The sequence below is a fragment of the Psammomys obesus genome, unplaced genomic scaffold (assembly GCF_907164565.1).
Source record: "Psammomys obesus unplaced genomic scaffold, mPsaObe1.curated_primary_1811, whole genome shotgun sequence".
In the NCBI taxonomy this organism is placed as follows: Eukaryota; Metazoa; Chordata; class Mammalia; order Rodentia; family Muridae; genus Psammomys; species Psammomys obesus.
The window spans coordinates 511,122-534,207 of NW_026596460.1; the positions used below are offsets into that span (position 1 = coordinate 511,122).

Below are 23,086 nucleotides of genomic sequence, written 5' to 3' on the forward strand. Positions count from 1 at the left end.
TATATATATATATATATATATATATATATATATATATATATATATATCACTCATATGTGCTAATGTCTGCAGGTCCACATCCATATGTATGAAAGTAGAGAGGACACTGAATGATGTCACTTATCTTCCTCTACAAATTTACACGCTGTTACATGAGAGGGTAATCTAGGGTACTCTCTGTTCAGGCTGTGTTACTAAGATGAGGACCTCACCACAGGCCCAGCCTCCCACTTGGCTGTGTGCTCAGCACAGTGTGGGAGAGCATGGTCGTTCCTCACGCTACACTCAGGCCCACAGGAAGAGGCAGCAGGGAGGTGTGGTCAGGCCTCTGTTGCCTCATGCCATAGCTCATTGCCAAGGCAAAGGTTGTGGTGTTGGTGTGAGGGAACTCAGTATGCACAGGGGTGGGCTGGGATTCAGAAGGAAGTGCAGGTGTGCAGGGAGGTTTGGGCTGTGTGATGGGTGAAATCACACAGACCTGGGATAAAGGTCTAATTTAACCTCAGTGTGCTACTGGGAGATAGGGGTGATGGAGCGTATGAGACATAATGCCGTCCTTGAAACAACCTTTAGCAGGACATGTGCTACAGGAGTTGAAATAGTTGCAGTTAGCATCAGTGGGATACGTGCCAAGGAACTTGCCAAACAGGAATTCAGGGAGCTGGTACCTACATCTCACCAGAGAATAAGACCAATGGGATGACCACACCCATCCTGTACCACGTAAAAAGACTCCAAGCTCCAGATTGGGGAAGGGTGAAGCTCTACTGTTGTGTCCCAAGCCAGGGACAACTGACAGTCCCACAGTGTCCAAGACAGGTAGGAGATGTACCCTCCTGTTTGGTGTTCTGAAGGGACTTCGCTTCTTCACAGTAGGAATCTTCTCTTTTGTCTTCATAGGTTATCCCCAGCATGACTTAAGGCAGAAACTCAATAGGAAACAGCATTCTAGCCCTCCTACCTAACCCTGTTCACCACACATAATTAAATTTAAATTGTTAGTGTGTGTGATCTATACGTGTGTATATATGTGAGTGCATGTGCCTTCAGGAATATAGACGTGCAAGTAAGAGTAGGAGCAAAGACCTGAATGGCAGCGACAGGGGCTCAATGAAATGCTTGAGGTGTTTCTTATCTAACACAACAGTCCTGGTAAGAAGCCAAAACAGCAGTGAATACAGGACGCCTGCTGAGTGGCCTGCCGTATATAGACTCAGGGGAAGGAGCGAGGTCTCTGGAAGAAACCGGCAAGTCAGCACCCGTCTTAAGACTCAAGGCTCAGGCCTATAAAAGCTCAACTATTCACAGCACCCAACTATGACGTCCTCTCGGGTATCACATGGTACAGAAGGTATATGGGAAGTGCTTTACTGGGACCTTCTCTTAGGTTCTCTAGACATGAACCTGGAAACCATTTTTATATTCAGCTCAGGGGCCCTGCCCTGCATGGCAGCATTGATATCACATTCTCTCTTTATCTACCTTTCATATTTATACTTTTTTAAAATATAAAACATGTGTTAATATATTTGTGGATGAATCTGTGTACATGTGTATGTGGGTAGGAATCATGTCAGTTTCATTCACTGGTATTCTCAGAAGTCATTAACTACCATGATAGGTTCAGGTAGGGAAACCTAATAAAATCATGCATTCTGGGAAATCCTACTAAAGGAGCATTTAATGGTGACAAAGGGACAGATTAGAGGCCAAAATTTTCAATCAACTTGGTACCCTAAATCCTGCAGATGGCACACTCTAAGTCTCAAAAGAAACTTGCTGATAAACTGAGCAACAGAAATGATAGACCTCACTCAGGATGATCTTTTCTAGATCCCACCATTTGCCTGCAAATTTCATGATCTCCTTGTTTTTAATTGCTGAGTAGTATTTCACTGTGTAAATGAACCACAATTTCTGCATCCATTCCTCAGTTGAGGGACCTCTGGGTTGTTTCCAGGTTCTGGCTATTGTGAATAAAGCTGCTACAAACATGTTTGAACAAATGTCCTTGTTGTGTACTTGAGCATATTTTAGATATATCCCTAGGAGTAGTATAGCTGGATCTTGAAGAAGCCCTATTCCTAATTGTCTGAGAAAGTGCCAGATTGATTTCCAAAGTGGTTGTACCAGTTTACATTCCCACCAGCAATGGAGGAGGGTTCCCCTTTCTCCACAACCTCTCCAGCATGTGTTGTCACTTGAATTTTTGTTCTAAGCCATTCTGATGGGTGTAAGGTGCAATCTCAGGGTCATTTTGATTTGCATTTCCCTGATGGCTAATGAGGCTGAGCATTTCTTTAAGTGTTTCTCTGCCATTCTATATTCCTCTAGAGAGAATTCTCTGTTTAGCTCTGCAATTAAAAACAAGGAAATCATGAAATTTGCAGGCAAATGGTGGGATCTAGAAAAGATTATCCTAAGTGAGGTATCCAGAAGCAGAAATACACACACAATATATACTCACTTATAAGTGGATATTAGACCTATAATATAGGATAAACATACTAAAATCTGTACACCTAAAGAAGCTAAGCAAGAAGAAGGGTAAGATGATCAATCCTCACTCAGAAAGACAAATGGGGTGGACATGGATGTAGGAGAAAACAGGAAACAGGACAGGAGGCTACAACAGAGGGCCTCTGAAAGACTCTACCCAGCAGTGTATCAAAGCAGATACTAAGACTCATAGCCAAACTTTGGGCAGAGTGCAGGAAATCATATGAAAGAAAGAAAAAAAGATAGTAAGACCTGGAGAGGACAGGAGCTCCACAGGCAAGCAACAGAACCAAAATATCTGGGCACAGGGGTCTTTTCTGAGACTGATACTTCAACCAAGGACCATTCATGGAGATAACCTAGACTCCCTGCTCAGGTGCAGCCCGTGGCAGCTCAGTATCCAAGGGTACCCTAGTAAGGGGAACAGGGACTGTCTCTGACATGAACTCAGTGGCTGGTTCTTTGACCACCCACCCTCTGAGGTGATAGCAGCCTTGCCAAGCCACAGAGGAGGACAATGCAGCTAGTCCTGATGAGACCTGATAAGTGAGGGTCAGATGGATGGGGAGAAGGACCTCCCCTATCAGTGGACTTGGAGGGAGGAATGGGAGGAGATGAGGGACACCCTTCTTATAGAGCATGGACATTCGTGATATACAGAGAGAAGAATCCATCCCCACAGGAAAAAGAGGTCTTGTGAAGACCTACACAGTCGCCAATGCCTTAGAAAGATATCCTCTAGACACATGAAAGACTATCCTTTTGTTTTCCCTAACTTCCTGTGATATTTCATTATGGGATCTCACCACAGAAGGAAGGAAATTCATTATGAGGCCTTGGTGAGACTCCCTTGTGAGTCTTTCTCACAATTTAGAAGCAACAATCTTTCCACATGAGCTCTTAGGCCTTCTCCACCACGGGCATAGACAACTATGCGATGGTGAAGACTTTCCCATCCAGCTTTCTCTCCTACATATTTCATCTTTCTATTTGTATAATGCATAATTTGTTTCATCTGGACTGTGAGCTATATGAGTATGCGTTTATGCATCCCTGAGGACAGGTCAATAACATTCTGTGTACATTTGAGATGCCAGAGAAGGACACTAAATATTTTCCTCTATCAGTATCTACCTATTTTTTCCAGGAAACCCTGACCATAGACTCTGAATATGCTTGGGCTCCCAAAAGAGAATAGATGTAAGCCTGAAATTCTTGAAATAAAAAAGGCCCAGGCCAAAACAAGAAAAGAAGTGCCTCTGGGCCAAATACTGATTGTGAAGAGGCCCAGGTCCAAAATAAGGAAAGATGTAAGATTGGGCCGATCCCTAACCCTGAAGAAGCTGGGGCCCAAAGGAGAAAAGATATAGGCCTGGGCCTACCTATGACCCTGAAGAACCTAGACCCAAAAAAGAAGGGATGTAGACTTGGCCCAGGCCTTTAAATGAGAGCGGACTGAGCCAAACCAAGAAAAGGAGTGTGTCCAATCCAAACCCTGAATCTGAAGAAGCTTGGGCCAATGAAGAAAAGGACTCTGAACCTGAGGAAGTTTGGGCCCAAATGTAATATTGAAATTATTCTGGATTAGCCATTACCCAAAGAGGCTTTGGTCCAAACAAAGAAGAAAAGTGTGGCCAGGTCAAACCGACAGGAAGACAACAACCGTGAGGCACTCTGATCCAAGGCCTTAATTTCAATTGATATTTTACAACCAACCAAGGCATCAATACAGACACATCCCAGATTCTTCATCAATAATCTCAGACTCACCTACAATACTCCCTGTACTGATTGATATAAGCTGACATCCTGAGTACCACGCGTGTGGATCATGCACACAGACTTCATTCAGTCCAGACCACATCCTTAACAAATGACACAATTACTATAATGTGCCAAGGGATAGCCTGAATAACCTGTCGCTATGGAGGTTCCATACCAAAAAGGGTGGGTACTGCACCCTATACCTTTCTGAGACACAGGACCTTATCTTGACTTCACCCGAGTTCTTTAGAAACAGTTCTCAAATGTAACTAAGGCCACAATAGGGTCACCAAGAAACCTGGACTAACCCCAAATAGGTCTTGTTCTGATTAACCGATAACTGGATACAGTCTATCCTCCAAGAAGCAGATCTTGATGACCTGACTAGTTCATAAGTATAACGCCATAAATAGGCTTCAAAGGAAATCTTGCAGTTCCTTGAACCCCAAGTAGCCTGGGTCCATATTGCCAACAAGGGTGTATGGGACGCACCCTCTTTATTCAACCCACAATTCTACCCACAAAGGAGCCAACCTTTACAGGGACCAACCTTCACCTGAACGGTTAAATGAAATGGACACAACCATGACCCTAACCTGGTCTGTGGACAAGCATTATCTTCATGTCAATTTATTTTATTGGACAAACCAAAGCCTCAGTTGTGACCCACGCCATGCCATACTCAAAAGAAATTTGGACACACCCACAACTATTCCAGTACTGATAACTGACATCAGATCATAGGACATGAACTCTCCATCAATGCTGATGTAAAGCTCCTTGTGGTACCACTCTGGTTTGGGGCTGCACCCACCGTTCTTCCAACACAGGCAACATTCTCACCTCAGGTGTGTCAGTATAACATCATGGATTTCAAGCAGTCTTGGCTACACATGAACATTAAATAACAAGGAAACACCTTGGAATCAAGGGTGTGTGGGCTGCACCCAGAAATTCTATGAGACCTTCTAGAGACCAAGGATAAGAAGCTGACCTCAAGTGTGACCTAGGCCACACTCATTACTCCAGGAAGGTTGGACCCATACAAGGGGTGGTGGTCTGATGAATGAAATAATGGCAAAGACCATAGAGTAACAGTAATGGGATCCTGGCAGCTCCCTGAACACCTAGTACCCTGGGTCCATCTTAAATTCAAGAGTGTGTGGGCCTCAGATTCTCTTTTTAAGATCCTGGACAATCCTCACTACAAGGGAACCTGGACCACATCACAGCCTTAATGGAGACAAGGACTTATCTGAATGATCCAAACAAAATGAAAATACCTTGATATTTATATTATAATATATAATATACAATATTATACATAAATATGTGACATATAATATATAACATATATAATATACAATTATAACATATAACATATTATAATATATAAATATTTTATCTTAACATAAAGATTTGTTAAACTTCACCTGCCCTCAACTATAAGTGGTTTTGTTTTCCAAGCCTGACTCTTCTCTCAAAAGCAAGCATTGCTCAACTGATGACTGACCATAATACTGGTATCAGTATAAACTGGGGACCACTGATCATAGAAGCCCATGTAAAACCTAACTCCAAGGGGATATGTTTGGACTTTCTGCTTGTCCAACCAGGCCACACCAATTCATGGAACCAAACAACATGGTCATGCCTTAATATCAAGAATGGTAGATGGCATATGGCCTTATCATGACTTCACCTGATTTCTTTTCCTTAAGCTAGATTCTGCTCACCCAAAATGTTAGATGTATGAACAAGACTTCCTAAGCTGATCTCAATTGATACCAGTGTAAGCTGGGGGCCTCCCTTACCACCAAGAGCCCTGGGTCAAATTCAACTTCAAGGATTGTGGGTCACACATTCTCTTCATCAAACCAAGGAATTATGCTGAAACATGGCCTTCATCATTGCTAGGCCATACCAGAGAAGCAATCTGAGCAGACATTGTCATGATGGGTGTGTGGGCCGCAGTCAGTAGCCATTATGTGTGCAGCTGCTATGTGGTCTTCAGTAGATCCAGGACAAGATGATTTCAAGAGTGTGTTAGCCAACACCGAGACCTCAGAAGAAACTGGAACCACTAAAACAGTCAGCTTTGGTGGTCTGATATGTGACTTCACCCTCACAAACTTCAAGACTGGTCCAAACCCTCTTATCCTGACATCTCAGCTTCCCTAGCTATTCCCTGTTGACTCTGGTCTTCAACCTGACCTGTTTAGAAATACCAGGTAACCCACTGTATTACGAATGTGATGGCCCAAGAGAACAAACACAATTTTAATGCAACCGTGCAATGGAAAACCCTAAGATCCCACCTCTGGCAGCAATTGTCGAGACACAGTTGCCTATACTTCTTCAGAGCCTATCCAGAAGTAGCCAGACTTTGATTTCTATAGCTCTCTGCCATCATTTCTATACATAGCACAGTTCTGAAGCTCGGTAGTCTTATATTATTCTGTATCAGGCATTTGATGCCCCACAATTGTATATATAGTTTTCAATAAATATAAGATTCATCTGCTATCGTTCTGAAGATGCATCATGCTACTCATGCTGAAGATGCATTCACCTCTGTCCATGGTTTAATTCTCTGTCTTTAGTTGGAGTCTCCCAAGAAAAACTAAAGTAGGTAGGAGCTCTTACCTTGTTGCAAAATAAAGGTGATCAGTAAAATGTGCCATGTTTCTTCAAATAGATGAACTAGAGGCCAATGTGTTGCAACTCTGTGCTTACCCCTGGTGATCCTGGGAAGTTTAGGTGGAAGAGTTGCTGGAATGTTCATTATATAGCTACATAAATCCTCCTCTCCCCTTCCCCTGGTCTTTGTTAATGTACATTTTTCCCAGTACCCGAGGGCCTCTTCAGGGCTTCAGTGGAAATTATCCAATGGCTTTTCATGGCCTGGTAAATCAACATCCCTTCCTTACAGTTTAGCATCCATGGTCCTAGGGCGTTTCCTTTCCATCTAGGTCTGCTTCATTCTGTTCCCCATAAGCACATCCTTTCCCTTCAGAGTGATGTGAGTCCATCAGACAGTATGGAAAGTACATTTCACTGGCTCTCCCATAGACTTTCAGGTGACACCTTAAGGAGGTCTGAAGTGCAGGTAGCTGGCTGCCCCCATTCCTGGACAGGAGCTTGCAGACTCTGAATGCAGTGCACTTGGGCCAGCATCAGAGGGAAGTTTGCAGTTTATAAACATCAGTGAGTTAGAAATAGAACAGACTTTCCAGGAATGGGGATTTTGATTCATAATGATAACTGAATCATCATAACCAAAGCTTTTATCACATTCCTTGTTTATTTGCCTATTGATGGATTAATCTGGGGATTGAAAATGTGAGAAACTCTGGGGAGCCTTGGTGTGTGCCCTAAATATGTAGGTCCTGCCCTAAATATGTGGATTTTTAAGCTTGGGTTTAAACCTAACACAAAAGTAACCCTGCCTAAACCTTGAAAAAGAAAAAAGCTTGGATGAAACCTAAATGAGAGAACCTAGAACCAAGCCTCATAGGAAAGGAACCCAGTCAGAACATGAACCCATAGCAGCCAAGGACACACTAAACCTCAGGAGTCAGGGATCAACCATGTCCTCACATAACTTGGGGAACAAACCAAGTCCCCAAAGGAGACAGGATATATTCTGAAACCAAAGGATCCCAAGCCAAACCCTCAAACACAAGGACCCTGGCATGAGAAATCTTTTGAGTTACTGGTCATGGGAGTCAAAGTGACTCCCAAACCAATTTAGATTAATGTTGTTACTCCTGGTCATTTCCCAGGAATTGAAGGTAAGGCCCTATTGCTTAAAACCAAGCACTTGGGACTGAGAGAATTCGGGCAGGATATGACACTAAAACCCCCTCCATGAGAGCTAGCTTTCATAATCCTGGCAGGTGCTATAGAAGCTTCCAAGGGAAGAAAGCCTCAACTATGACGACGACCAACCACAAATGATCGACATGGTAGGGTGTCCCAAAGGGGGCAACAGTGGCCCTCATATCTGGCAGTATCTGGTCTACATAATTAGGCTTAAGTTAAAGCTTGCTCAACAGACGGGAAATACTGCCTATGACTGGAATCCTAGCCAACGACCCACAGTGACTGCAGTCATGGACCTTATGACAGAATCTACTCCTCGTGCTTTGCTAAACCACTCTAATTCCTAGCTGAATTCTCCACATTTATCCTAATAAGCACAAGGAGGATGTCCAGTAGAAATGACGTGGGAGATGCACCCGTGAAACAACAGTAACGTGGCTGACTAAACTTGACCTAAACAAAGACAGTGCCAGTGGACATGCTAGTGTGGGTGGAGGAAGCATAAGGGAACTTATCCGGACACAAAGACTTATGGGCAACTAAGCACTGCCAAGAGAGGAAGATTAGTTACCTCAGGGATGAACCCCACAACTGGCTATCCAACAACCTACTGTTCAGACCCGAAAACATAACACATTGCAAGCGTCACTGAACAGACTCAGCACATTATAGGGCTACATTTTTTCATTGTCAATAGATAAGCGTCGATTACAAAAATAAAGACGCCATGAATTTAAGAGGGTGTGGGAGAAGTGAGAAATGGTAAGAGATCAAGAAGAAGGAGTGTAAAAACGGTGTGATTTTATTTCAATTTAAAACATTACAAAACCAAATTTAGGAACTATTTAATGGGAGTCTTTCACTGGGTTAGAGACTCAACGCTGTGATATTTTTGCGGCGGAACAGCTTTCTTGTGTTTGTATTGTATTTCAATGCTCCTGCCTCCACCCCCAGCTCTCTCTTCTCAAAAGGAGTCACAGTCACAGACATTAAAGCATCATGTGGAACATGCTGGTTCTATGGTGACAGGGAGAGCTACCTTGAGTCTTTAAACCAGCTGACAGTCTGGGGCATAGTGCTCCATCTTCCCTGACAGCCCCTACGCCCCGTCCCCGTATTGAAATCCATCCCTACTATGCTGCTGCCATCTAGAAGGAAAGCAACACAGAAGAGAAGGCTACAGGCACGCCCAGCTTCTCCTGGGTCATCAGAACCCTTGCCTGTCTTTTGTTTCAGATTGATACAGGGACCCGAGTCTGTCAGACTCCAGAAAGCCATGGATTATCCTATAAATATGTTTTTAAGTTTCCCGTTTCAATGACCTAAGGAAAACAGATTTACATATGACATCCAACTATTTTCCCACACCTCAAATTCACTTACAATGCTTTTGTGCACACATATTAAACCATTTTCAATTTTTATACAAATCATGCGGTTAGTTGGTCCATGTCAGGAATAAAGCTTTTGAGATGTATGCAATTCCCTGAGGAAAACACAATGAAATGACACACTCTGGCTAGATCAAGGAATGTACAATTTCAGGTTATGTGCCAGCTAGGACCTTGAGTGCCCAAATTGAAAGAGATGACTAACGTATGGTTTTCAGGTTTTCACCATTGAACATTTACAATTCTTCAATCATTATTTTGTCCATTTCTAACATCTGTTTTGATTTTTGAGACCCAGCATTGTTACACAGGCAGTCCTGGCCTTAAACTCCAGTGGTCAAGAGGGTCAAGTCTCTGAGCCTCAAGTGATGAGATTCAGGGACCACCATGCGTGGCTCTATTCCTAACATCTGCAACAAGAGTCACATCTACACATGAAAGCACGTTGACACACAAGGCTCGCATTCTTGATACCTGACCTCAGTGTGGAGGCTGGTAAAGAGATCTGCAATGTCCAGGAGGATCAAGAACAGATGGAATGCACGTCAGTACACCAGGAACCGAGGTTTTCTGCCTACCCACCTAAAGGTTACACTGGTGAGTGTTACTTCTGTTGGGCACGGGAGAAGAGAAGGGTCAAACAGCAAAAATATTCAGTAAAGTTTCACATAAAAGTCGATGCGAAGTAGTAGCTTATATGAAGCTCATTTATGTGCCACAGCTCTTTGACGCAGTCTGTAAAATGGACTCCTGCCAGGGAAACCAGGAAGCTGAGGCCCTAACCCATCTCTGCATCCCCGCATCCCCGCATCCCCGCATCCCAGCCTCCCAGCCTCCAACACCAGTGTTGGACCCTGTGAGCACAGCAGCAGAGTAGGTCAGGAAAGCAGCTGAGCTAACTGGTGACCTTCACCGCTACCTCCTCTTTTCCAAACCCAATCCCCGGCCTCATTCCTAGTTCGGCCACAGAACAACTGCTGCAGCCTTTGCTTTCTGCTCACATGTTCTGTGGCTCCCACAGACCTCCCCCTCCTGACCTCCCTCCCCTGCTTGTTACTTTATTCCTGCCCCCAATTCAAGCAGGCACCCTTCGCCAACCCACAGACCACGCCTGCAGGGAAGCAGGCGGGCTGTCTGTAGATCTGTCTTTCTCCCTCTGCTCCTCTGGATCCAAACCCCATGTTTCAACTTTATAGCACAATAGCAGGCCCTCTGAGGTAACCTTTCTTCACTGTCTCTTCCTATTTCATGAAAATTAAACAGGCAGATCCTGGTTCAGCACTCTGTTCTCCTGCCTCCTGTAAACCCTTTCGGATCCCTAGCCAAATCCCGTTTGTCAGCTCCCAATACCCAGAAACATAGGTCTGGATGGAAGAAGAGGTGAGGAGCAGCTAAGAGGAGTAGAGGGAGGAGGAACTGCATTCAAATAAAGAGGAGAAATGAAAAACATAAAAAGTAAGCGTTTAATTCAGTGCTAATGCACACTTTGTCCATAAAACAGCATCAAGTCATATATTTCTTAGTTTTAAAATTTTATTATTATTTTTAATTATCATTATTATTGTGATGTGTTTGTGTGTGTGTGTGTGTGTGTGTGTGTGTGTGTGCGCATGCATGCACCAATCTCGCCAGCCCTCTCCTGCCTTTTCTGAATAAAGCTTGGGTCTGGGTTAAGAAAGGCTTGATCTGTTCAACACTCTGTAGCTCATAAGGTGTGCCTGGCACTGTGCAAGACTCAAGGATTCTGCCTGCCAGCCACTGTGAGATAACCCTACAGAAGCCATGTCTGAGAGACGGTCTGACAGGCTGAAACAGCATGCTGTCATTTTGCTGGGGAGGATGGCTTTTTAAAATGCCCTCTAGCATTTACTGTTAAGGCCACATGCACCCTCCTCATCAAGTTCGGAATGTGACATCTGTCAGTACTCAAAGGAGACAGGGTTTCTGCTTTTTCTTTGCAGTCTGACTTCCCAGCAGCTGGCGGAAGCTGGCGGGGTGGGGGAGAAGGGGTTGGGGATCTGCTCAGGCCCCGCTGAGCACCACCCCACTTGCCAGTCTGCTTTGTGACACTGGCCACTGCCTCCTGCTCTTTGTCCTGACAGGTATCTGTATGGAGCTCCATCTAGAGAGAGTGGTGACAGCTCCTCTCCTTGATCTTTGGGTTTGGTTCCCACGGAGACCTCCTTATGTCATGTTTTATTCATGGCGTCCCCACGGCTGTTTTTTTTTTTTTTTTTTTTTCATTGTAAAAGTCAGTGCTAAGGGTGGGAGCAGTAGATGAACCTGAAATGAAACTTGAGGGTAATAATAAAACCACCTGTTTGTCTTTTGAAAAACTACTGCCAGAGCCTTAGATTTTGAGGGAAAAAGTGAAATTTGAGGCTTTTAAAGGAAATACCTCCGTAGAGCAAGAGAAATAAAACCAATATTGTTATATGATTGTACTGGAGTCATGAAAAAAGTAGGTCAGAGAGACCAAAACATCTTTTGCAGGGAAACAGAAGACGTCAGATACCTTAGACCTGTGGTCCTGAACCTGAGGGTCACGTCCCAGAAAACACAGATACTTACGTTACAGCTCATAACAGTACCAAAATTACAGTTATGAAGTAGCAATGAAAATAAACTTTTGGCTTGTGGTCACCACAACATGAGGAACTGTATTAAAGGGTTGCAGCATTGGGAAGGCTGAGAACAACTAACTGCCTTAGACTGTAGCCAGGAAAAATGATGGAATGGATGAAAAAGTTGCCTCAAAGATGCTCAAATTATAGCTAAGAAAAGAGGCAAGAGGCCATGAGAATTATAGAGTCAATATTTATTCTACTTCTCCCTAAAAGATTTCCTCATCATAACTGCCATTCCCTTTCCTGAAGGAATGAGAGCTAACTGTCTTTCCATAGATCTGCAACCTTGGGTTCAACCAACCTTAGCTGGTTGAACATAAGATTATGTCTGTCTTGAGTATATACATGACATTGTCTCATCTTCATTACACAGAACTTACATTGTATGAGGTTGGCAAGGAATACAGAGAGGACCATGTGTGTAGGAAGGTGTATAGCAGTGCTGTGAGAATTCTATGCCATTTCCTGTAACAGACTCAAATATCTTCAGATTTGGGTATCCATGAGGGGTTCTGGAGCAAATTCCTCATAAATACCAAATGATTGCTGTGCATATCTTTATACCCTAAATGGTATCAAGTATAATATCAATTGTCTATTCCACCTGCCCCAATTCCTCAAAAGAACTATGGTGTAGACCTGTACCTACCTGAGAGGCTGAGGCAGGGAAATCACAAGCTCAGGTCAGCCAGGGCAACTTTATTTAATTTTAAGTGTGTGTGTTACATGTGTGTAGAAGCCCACAGATGCCGGAAGAGAACATTGGATCTCCAGGAGCCAGAATTACATGTAATGTTAAACCTAATGTGGGTGCTGGTAACTGGACTCTACCAGAGCAGCCAAGTGCTCTTAATCACTGAACCCTCTTTTCAGCCCTTCGAGGGGGCGATTTAATGACGCCTTGCCACCAATTAAAAAGTAAGTAGACGGCTGGGGATAGATCTCGGCAGAGGGCTTGACTTAGCATGTGCAAGGCCCTAGGTTTGATCCACAGTTTTATAAACAAAACCAGAACAAATCTTCCCCCCACATCAATGGCCCAGCATTGTTAGGCGGAGAGGCTGTAATAACATTATGCTAACTTTGTGCTGTATCTTGCACACATATCAGTACCTTGAGAATTATGGTTTTCTCATGCCGGGTGATGTTGACGCTGTGTGGCTGTCCATTGGCCATGTTCCTGTGGTCTACATCGATATTGTATGGCTCTCTCGTTCCTCCCAGGTTGTATCGGATCTGCAGGTTTCCTGTGGGAGCAAAGGAAAGAGGTCTAGAGCTTTTTTGCTAGAGGTTTATTTCAACCTCAACTCACCCACTGCTGCAGTTCAGGCTTCACACAGACCCTGCTCCCTCCTTGCCCATGGGTACTATTCCAGACTTGAATTTGGGCCCGGTACCCAGAGGCCTAGGCTAGCAGCGGCAGGTGCACACATGTTCCGTGCTTGTCCATGACAAGCCTCAGTGATTATCATCACCAAGCTGAAGCCGTGGACGGCTACAAATCCCCCGAGAGGGGGTGGTGCTGGACATGAAGAAGGAGGCAAACACCGCAGGGTGCTGTGGAGATTCCTGCAAGCGCAGAGAATGCTACATGAAATAGAAATACATCCCGAGCGCAAGGATTGTTTTGTTCCACCAGGAGAGTGTGGCGTTTGGCATATGAAGGAGTCATGAGTCTTCAATACTAAAAATAAACATCATTTGCAAAAGATAAGTTGCATGGGATTTTGAGAGGCCCCACTGAGACCAAAGAGACAAAGTAATGAATTGTATTCGGGGTTCAGGATTAATCAAATGCAATTTAAGGACAAGATGTATATCCCAGGCCCCTGAGCCCTCCCAATGATAGCTCATTTTGCATCTCTCTCTTTCTTTCTCTCTCCACAGTGAGTAAAAATTTTATTTCCTATTTATGGTCTTTAAATGACTTTATCTTTATTTTAATGTTTTATCTTATTTTAAACTCAAATTGGTTCCATGCACTTAATATTTGACACCTCAAAGGTTAAAGCTGTATCCAGCAATCTCTACCAGGAGTTTAATTAAGACATCATCAGCAGATTCTTTGTTGTCTCTGTTTACTTTTAGAAATAAGAACTGATGTTCTAGTTTTAAATTGTGAGATAAAACTATAGCAATCAAAACAACAAAGTAAATAAACACAAACAAAAGAAATAAGAGGCTATCATAGAGGGCCTCTGAAAGACTCTACCTAGCAGTGTATCAAAGCAGATGCTGAGACTCATGGCCAAACTTTGGGCAGAGTGCAGGGAATCATATGAAAGAAGAGAGAGTTAGTAAGACCTGGAGAGAACAGGAGCTCCACAAGGATAAAATATATCTGGGAACAGGGGCTTGTCTGAGACTGATTCTCCAACCAAGGACCATGTATGGATGTAACCTAGAACCCCTGCTTGGACATAGCCCATGGCAGCTCAGAATCCAAGTGGGTTACCTTAGTAAGGGGAACAGGGACTCTCTCTGGCATGAACTCTGTGGCTAGCTCTTTGACCTTCCCACCCCCTGTGGGATGGAACAGCCTAGCTAGGCCACAGAGGAGGACATTGCAGCCAGTCCTGATGAGAACTGATAAGCTAGGGTCAGATGGAAGGGGAGGAGGATCTCCCCTAGCAGTGCACTTAGAGAGGGGCAGGGAGGAGATGAGGGAGGGAGGGTGGGATTGGGAGGGAATGAGGGAAAGGGCTACAGCTGGGATATAAAGTAAATAAACTGTAATTAATACAAAAAATAAAAATTTAATAAAAATACCTGTACAAAAAAACAAAAAAGAAAGAAGAGGCTAGAGAGGCAATTCAGTTGATACGAATAGATACTGTTCTTGCAGAGGTCCTGAGTGGTTCGTGATAACCACACTGGTGGCTCAGCCCTAGCTATTACTCCAGCTCCAGGGAATCTGATGCCCTCTTCTAGAGTCAGTAGGCATGGCACTCACAGATGCCCATACGCCTCCCCACATAGACTCATAATTAAGAATAAGTATTTAAAAATTGACCTAAAACTTCACTATCTAGAGAGAACTAACTAGTCTAGCTGCCTTGACGGTCTCTGCTGTAGACACTTCTCATGTGCACATTTAACACATGTACATAAATGAGTGTAATGATTTCAAGTGCCATGTTTTTTCTTTCTTTTTCTTTTTTTATATTTTATATTAATCACAGCTTATTTACTTTGTATCCCAGCCGTAGCCTCCTCCCTCATTCCCTCCCAGTCCCACCCTCCCTCCCTCATCTCCTCCCTGCCCCTTTCCAAGTCCACTGATAGGGGAGGACCTCCTCCCCTTCCATCTGATCCTAGCAAACCAGAGAGACCTTTTCAAAACCACATAATTTCACTTAAAATCCTTCAGTGTCTTTCAGTGCTCACAAGATGAAGGCTGTGTTCCTCATGTAGCTGTGGTGTCCTCTCCACTGTGAGCTGTGCTTGCTCCTTTATTTGCCAATCATTTCTCTCTTACATTCAAGCTACCTTGGAGCCTTCCTGTTCTCTAGAAAATTCAAATTCCCTTCTCTACCTCTGCTCCCTCTGGCCAAGCTGTTCATTCCCTTCCCTTAGTGTTTCTCTGATCTCTCTTTCATCTTACTGGAATAAAACGTAATTGTATTTAAGGAGATGATTAGTCAGACACTTGGTAACTAATGCAGAAAAATCAAGTTGTCTTGGGTGATGTGCATGTGTTTGCACATGCGTGCTTAAGCATGTGACGGACAGAGGTCGACCTGAGTGTCTTCTTTAGTTGCTTTCTATTTTTGATTTTTGAGACAGTCTCACTCAATCTGAAGTTAACTCACTCAGATACACTGGCTGCCAGCAAGCCCCAGAAATCTTCTTGCCTCTGCCTTCCTGCCATTGGCATTACAGGTGCATGCTGTCTTGCCCAGCGTGCACTGTGGGTGATACAATGTCCAGTTTATGGACGCTAGATAATCCTAGAGAAGCAGCTGTGTGTACTCTCATTTATCCATTTTCTTGGAACAAATATATTCAGTGTCTGAGCAAAGCTTTTTTAAGGCCTCAGAGTGAGCTGTCTGACTACAGATGCAGAGTAGAATCCCAAAGCTGACAGCTGTCCCAGGTCCCCAGCAGGGTCAGTCGCTCTGTGTGGATCTGGAGACACAGAGACAAGTCGAAAAAAAGGCAACTTCCTTTGTGGGCCGGAGGTCAGAGTTGCTGATAACGATGCACACACTCAGCACGTCTCTCCCACTGTTCACCGATGGCCCTTGTGTTTAAGTTATTTTCATCTTTTTCCTTTCTTTATGGATTCCATGGGCTTTGTAAATATGATTTGAAATTCTAGTAAGTGCTTCACATAGTATTAACAGAAATTATCTGCTCTGAGAAAAAGGGATGAGCTGAAACTTTAAATGTGTAGGTAGTGACTATCTATAAACAATTATGGTAACCCTCAAGTAATAATATTTAAATGATGCATTTATTCCTGTCAAGTAATGGCAGAAGAGGACCACCAAGTGATGGTTGGAAAAATGTTAATATTTACCCATTAAAGTAAAATATTATTCAAATCGGAAGACACTTCCCTTCTTTTATCTCATGTTCATCTCCCAAGTGAATTAAAGCCATTATAAGGAATTGTTCTTTTATTGGCTGTAGCAAATCACATACTTAACAGATTTACTATCTCCTGAACATCACCACTACATCAGCAAACACTTACAGGGCACCTATCGTTGGAAGGAAGTGTAGTGCTGGGAGCTGTGGATCTCTCCGGAAAGACAGGGCATATTTATAACAGAGACAGATAACAATACATTAAATCCCAAACAAATGAACCTGAAAATAAGTGTGATTGGAGTTTGAAGCCAGGAGTCATCAGAAGGAGGTGTGGGTTGGTCAGGGCTTATAGTGGAAGGCACCTCAGTGTTCCCTGCAGAGGAAAGTGAGGGGGCTCGGGTCACGGAGTGCTGTGAGCGTAAAAGCTGAGCACAGAGGGCCCCCGGATCTTACTAAGCATGGCTTTCTTGAAAATGCAAAGTAAGAGATGTGGAGGCATAAAACGAATTGGTAGATTCTGCCTAGAGTACCGACAAACTCTGATGTGGTGGCTTGAATGAAAATGGGCCCCATTGGTTCATATTTTTGAATACTCGGTCCCCATGTTTTGGAACTGCTTGGGAAAGATTGGAAGGTATGGGCCTTGTTGGAGGAGGTATATTACTGAGGGGCAGGGATGTTTTGAGCTTCCATTCCCAATGTGCTCTCTCTCTCTCTCTCTCTCTCTCTGCTTCCTATTTGTGGATTGGGCGATGAAGTCTAAGCTACTGCTCTATGCCTTCCTGCCTGCCATGCTCCTTGCCATGATGATGATGATGATGATGATGATGATGATGATGATGATGATGGGCTTCTTTCCCTCTGGAACTGTAAGACCCAGATAAACCCCTTTTCCTGTAAGTTGCCTCCGTCATGGTGTTTTGTAACTACGATACCTTTTCTTACATGTCTTTGTCCATTGATTTATACATGAGGGAGACAGCATTTAACAGATCAGGGAATGGAAATATGGGCTATTCACAATGGTCTGAGACAGCAGCCGAAAGGAGAATCAGAATTTGAATCTAGATAGGTCTTCTTCCAAAAGACTGTGTGGATTTTGTCTTTGACGTTTTGATGTGTGTGTGTCACCCGTTGATCTTTAATAGGGCTACAATACGGCGTCTCTACTAAGCATTATCTCTTTAAGGGAAAGCTGTTCTGCCTAGGTGGGGAACACATAAGCCACTGAAGCAGAGCAAAGGAATACATCTGAGTCTGACAAGGTGCCAGGGGCATGGCTGCCATCATTCTTCAGCAGATATACAAGAGGTGGACAGCTGGTGTCTCTGGCCAGGAGCTATAAACACAATCCCATCATTCACTCTGTGCCATTCAGGTGTGTTTACTTCCCATGGTGTCACAATGTGAAAAATATCAGGAGCCCGGGTTAGAAGAGGTTTTCTGTGGAGCACAGTAATGGGAGCAAAGGTCATTGGTCACCATAAGGGTAGGTTCTACAGGAATCACTTGCCTGAATGTCCCACAAGAGCAGGAAAGATAGACAATCAGTTGGGGATGGGAACGCAGCCTCTGAGAGGGCAAGGACAGTTCAGGGAGGATGACTCTGAGAAACGGTGAAAGAGCTTTTGATCTACGAAGTCTAATGAAGCCAGCATATTTAGTTAAGGCTTTTAAATTGTTTGTTGAGTTTCTCCTTCCCCTGTACATTGGCATCCATAGACCTTCCTGATAATTTCTTCTTTCTTTCCTTCCTTTCTGCCTTCCTTTCTTTCCCTGAATACTTTCTTCAAACATTTTTTTTAAATAAATTTTCGTTAACAAAAAGATGTGGTATTTGAAATGTGGAAAGGTTACATCTCCCACACACCCCAACACTTTTAAGGACGGCTTACCAAAACCCACAAAAAAATGTCTGGTTTTGTTTTCCAAATACAACCAGCTTCTTTTGGGGAGGCCTGCAATGGAGAACACCCAGCCTGGATTTGGACAACTGCATTTAGAGACTCCCACATACCCTTCACCACCTGATTGTGCCAGACTCCCGATCTTTATGCACCCCAGTTTTGCTCTCTGGAGTGAGGGATGAGAATCATGTCTGCCACAGAGAGTTGTGACGCTCACCCAAATCAGTGCATCTAAAACAGGAGAGTGCTGTACATAGGCGAGCACCGTTGACTGGCAACCATTAGCATAGAGAAGAATCAATCAAGCTGAAGCTTTTTCACATGATAAATGTCCCCACAGGGCACTGTGCATGTTGTGTGGGCACAGGCAATGTACATGTGAATGACCATGTATATATCTGGGAAGCAAATGTTAGCCAGGGAGTGACAGAGCAGCAGACAGCACAGTGTCCACTAGTACATGCTCATCAGATTCTTGACAATCTCAGGGTGAGAGCTTCCTCTTGCAAAACACGAGAAGCCACAGGCTGCCCACTGGGAGGCTGGTACATGAGGGAGCACATCAATGGATTACAAAAGCCAGCTGAGCCTGATCCAGGCCAGGAACTGCCCAAACCCCTGAAGCATGGGGGTTGAGTACTCTTCTCTCTTGATCTCTTGCTTTCTGATTTTACTTATTTATTTTTTATTAGAAAAGTGACATGTCCTCAAAGTGAGCACCTGACATGCACAGAATGGTGTCACTTGGGAGAAAAAAAATTATGCACATCTGATCTCAGTCTGAGCTCACACTGTTGCTCTTCTGGTTTATCATGTATGCTTTTTTATATAGAGAAAAGTTAATAATATACATTCAAGGATGGACCTTGCCTCTCCTTAGTTTAATCTTATATAAACTGCCCTTATGTCTTCAACAACTTTTCACAAACACTATTTTAGTGGACATATGATGGTCCATAAAATAATGGTTTTCTTTCATACTGCTTTACTAAAGCTGACCCTCTATGTTCTTTCCAGTCCTTATTTTCATAAGCAATACCACAATGAATATCTTCACTGAAGAGTCTGAAATTGGGCTTTTTTTTAAATTAATAAATTCTGAAAGGGGAAACTCCAAGGCTCCAGGATATGAAAATTCACAATTTTCCAAATATTTAGCTCAACTGTGATAATATTTTGGCTTTCATAGAGGAAAGTCTTGTTCTCCAAGATGCTCTAACAGTTAAATATCCATTAAGCAAGAAGAGGGATGGCCAGTAGGACAGAAAACCTGTTTACCTTTAACTCACAAACTTCGTAGGAAGTGAGTTAATGAGATGTCTTCCTTTGCACACCTAAAATCCTTACATCAATAAAAGGCAATCTTCTTACAACATATGTGTGTGTGTGTGTGTGTGTGTGTGTGTGTGTGTGTGTGTATGTAAATACACACACAGAAATACACACACAGGTTTAAGAGAGGAAATAGAGTCCTCTATATGCAGCATGTTTGTATGTATACTTCTGGTCTAACAAGGCTCTTTTTAGAGGACACTGCTGAATGTCAAAGTCATTTGCAGACTGCCATTTGGATCCTTTGACTTAGTGTAAGGAGGGTGAGCAAGATGAGTCTGTTGGGCCCGTCAACAGTCAGTCATAGAGCAGGAGGGGCCCGCTTGGTCTCTTCCTCCCTGAGGAACTCTAGGCTACCCGTGGATTCCGGGTGAGGGACGGACACTGTCTTCAGGTTTGTGGACACTGAGGAGCCCACCCGTGGGTGGACAGGTCGATGCACGCTCTTGCTCACACAGATAGTCCTAGTTAAACTTAGTGGCCACAAATCAAAAAAGACGTGAATGTAAGAAAGGGATTAGTAGGGATGAAGGGGGTGATAAAAAGGGTGAGAGGGAGATGAGAGGGTGAGTCAGGGTGGCAGTACTCAGGAGATACTATTTATGTATGGATTTTTAAGAGAATCAACTTAATAAAGGATTTTAAAAGATGGCTTCAAAAGACTGGGAAGATGGACCAGTGAGTGAAGCACTGGCTGCACAAGTTTGAGCATCCCAGTGTTGATTCTCTGAACCCGTGTAAAGCTGGGTACAGCAGCTTCTGTCTGTAATTCCAGCACGGTGGTGGGGAGATGAGAGGCAGAGACAGGAGAATCCTGACAATCTTTCAGGCTAACCAGACTTATGTAGTGGTGAACAATGAGAGACACTGTCTCAAAGAAGAGACAAGCTGAGGACTGACACCTGTGCTCGTTTTCTGACCTTCACATGTGTGTACACCTGTATTCAACACTCCTCACCCCACGGTCTAAAAACGTAGTTTATACACTTCGGTACTGACCAGACTAGCAGGGATCCACAAGTGAAAACAGCCCTGTGCATCCAGCCACTGTCTCTCTGTGGATCTATTTGTGCGTGTAAAATTCAGGGAGGCTTTAGGGGTGGAAATATTTCTCATTTTCTACACTTATTGAGAGTCCCTACATTTCAGTGGAATCTGTTGACACACAGTCACAAATCAGGACAACTCATTGATTAATCTGTGATTATTTTTACTACTTCAGAGCATGCCACTACTTAGCACAGTAGCAAAGGTATTTTTTGATAGGAATAAAAAGAATCACTGTATATATGAAACCATCTCATGTCCACCTAGCACGAGAAGAGCTTAACATGTTCCTTCAAACTGTTGCTGTAAGCACTCAGTTGACAAGCTGTCCAGATAGCAACGAGGTCTGAAGGAGTCAGGTGATTTGCTCGGCATCTCCTGGGGAATAAATCGTCAACCAAGAAGAATTCTGACTCCTGAGTCTTCTGTCTGACTACTGCTGGAATTTAGAAGACCAGGCATGCTTGCCCTTACCTGTGGGCTTGACCAGCACAGCTAGGAAGTCAGTGGCGAGGGAGCTGACGTAGAGGAGGATGCAGGGTGCCTTGGTGGTACTGAAGCTGAAGTGGATCTGTTCCTGAGCCAGGTCTGGAGCTAACTGTTGCTGGTCTGCCCAATTCTCAGCCCTGCTGCCTGTGTCTCTGGCAGTGACCACCGGTGCCTGGAAGTTGTATCGCAGCCACATGCCCTCTTCAAAAAAGGCACCAACATCTGTTGAGAAAGAAAGACACATTTGAAAAATGATGAGCGAGGTCTGAGGCCTATGCTAGCTATGTTTTGAATTTGTGTGAATGCTTGTCACCAATACAAATACCGTATCGAAAATATGGCATGTAGCAGAGCAAGAAAAACTGTAGGAATAAAATAAAAATAGCAATAAAAAACTTAGTGTGGCAGTGTGTGCTTATAATCCCAGCGGTGAGGAAGCTGAGGCTGGGAGAATTCTCATTCAAGGCCAGCCTGGGCTTCGGGGTAAGACCTCAACCAGAAACAAAACAAAACAAGGACTAAAGGTCACAGGACTAACATCATGTAATATAAAATAAATAATATATAATACTCAATGGCTTTCTGGCTGGAGAAACTACTGAAAATAAAGGCAGAATTATAACACAAACTTGATTTAAGAAGCCCATAGGGAAATACTCCTTGAGATTGGATTTAATTTAGATGTCCAAATAGCAAAGCCTTTGGTAAGCTTTAACACTTGAGCATTTTGGAGGGTTTCAAATCACAAGACTTTAGAGAGACCTGGTTTCAAACTGAGCTCTGTGGCTCCTGACCTGCCTCACTAGAACTTCTTAAGCAAGCTCCTTAGGCTGTAGTATTTCATCTTGGTAGCAGAGAGTTACGGATACTCAATAAGCAGTACGGATCAGCATTACCATCCTTATCGTTAAGAAATTATTAGAATGATCCCTGGCCCTTTCAGAGTCAGCTCTTTCCCACAGTCTAATCAGAGCTAATTGCTTTGTAATCACTTCCTGGCAGGGAAGCCTTCTGTGGCGTCCCCACTGTCTGCTAACCACCATGCTGGAATCATCGGAAGTCGCCTGAAGGCTGATCCACCTAAGGAGGCCTTTGGGCTTCACTGCCACTGTGTCCTAGCTCTCTTCAGACCATACCCCCGAAGTAATTTTCAAACCTCATTGTCAATGAACCCCATTATTCCTTGCAACACTAAACACCCAACTAAATTAACCCCATTATTCTTGGAACACTCAACACCCAACTAAATCACCACTATGAAGAATTTATTTCATTACACACTACTCCAGGCTGCAATGAATAAGACATGACAATTGTTTTAAAAGTTATTATTATTATTATTTTTTCTGAGACAGGCAACTCTGAAACTAGCTATCTTTCTGCTTCAGCCTCCCAAGTACTAGGATTACAACCTGTGTCACCACACACCACAGTTCTTATTACATTCTATCTATCTATCTATCTATCTATCTATCTATCTATCTATCCATCCATCCATCCATCCATCCATCCATCCATCCATCCATCCATCTATCTATCTATCTATCTATCTATCTATCTATCTATCTATCATGTATCTATCTATGTATCTATCTATGTATCTATCTATGTATCTATCTATGTATCTATCTATCTATCTATCTATCTATCTATCTATCTATCTATCTAT

General features: G+C 43.4%; 1 protein-coding gene across 1 annotated transcript in view; it reads right to left on the reverse strand.

Annotated features, from left to right (window-relative positions):
* Cntnap2 (contactin associated protein 2) overlaps positions 1 to 23,086 on the reverse strand; it is a 2,205,170-nt gene that overhangs the window by 151,437 nt on the left and 2,030,647 nt on the right. The window contains 2 exon segments of the mRNA XM_055598313.1: positions 13,220 to 13,353; positions 21,403 to 21,639. Coding sequence (XP_055454288.1) covers positions 13,220 to 13,353; positions 21,403 to 21,639 — 371 coding nt within the window.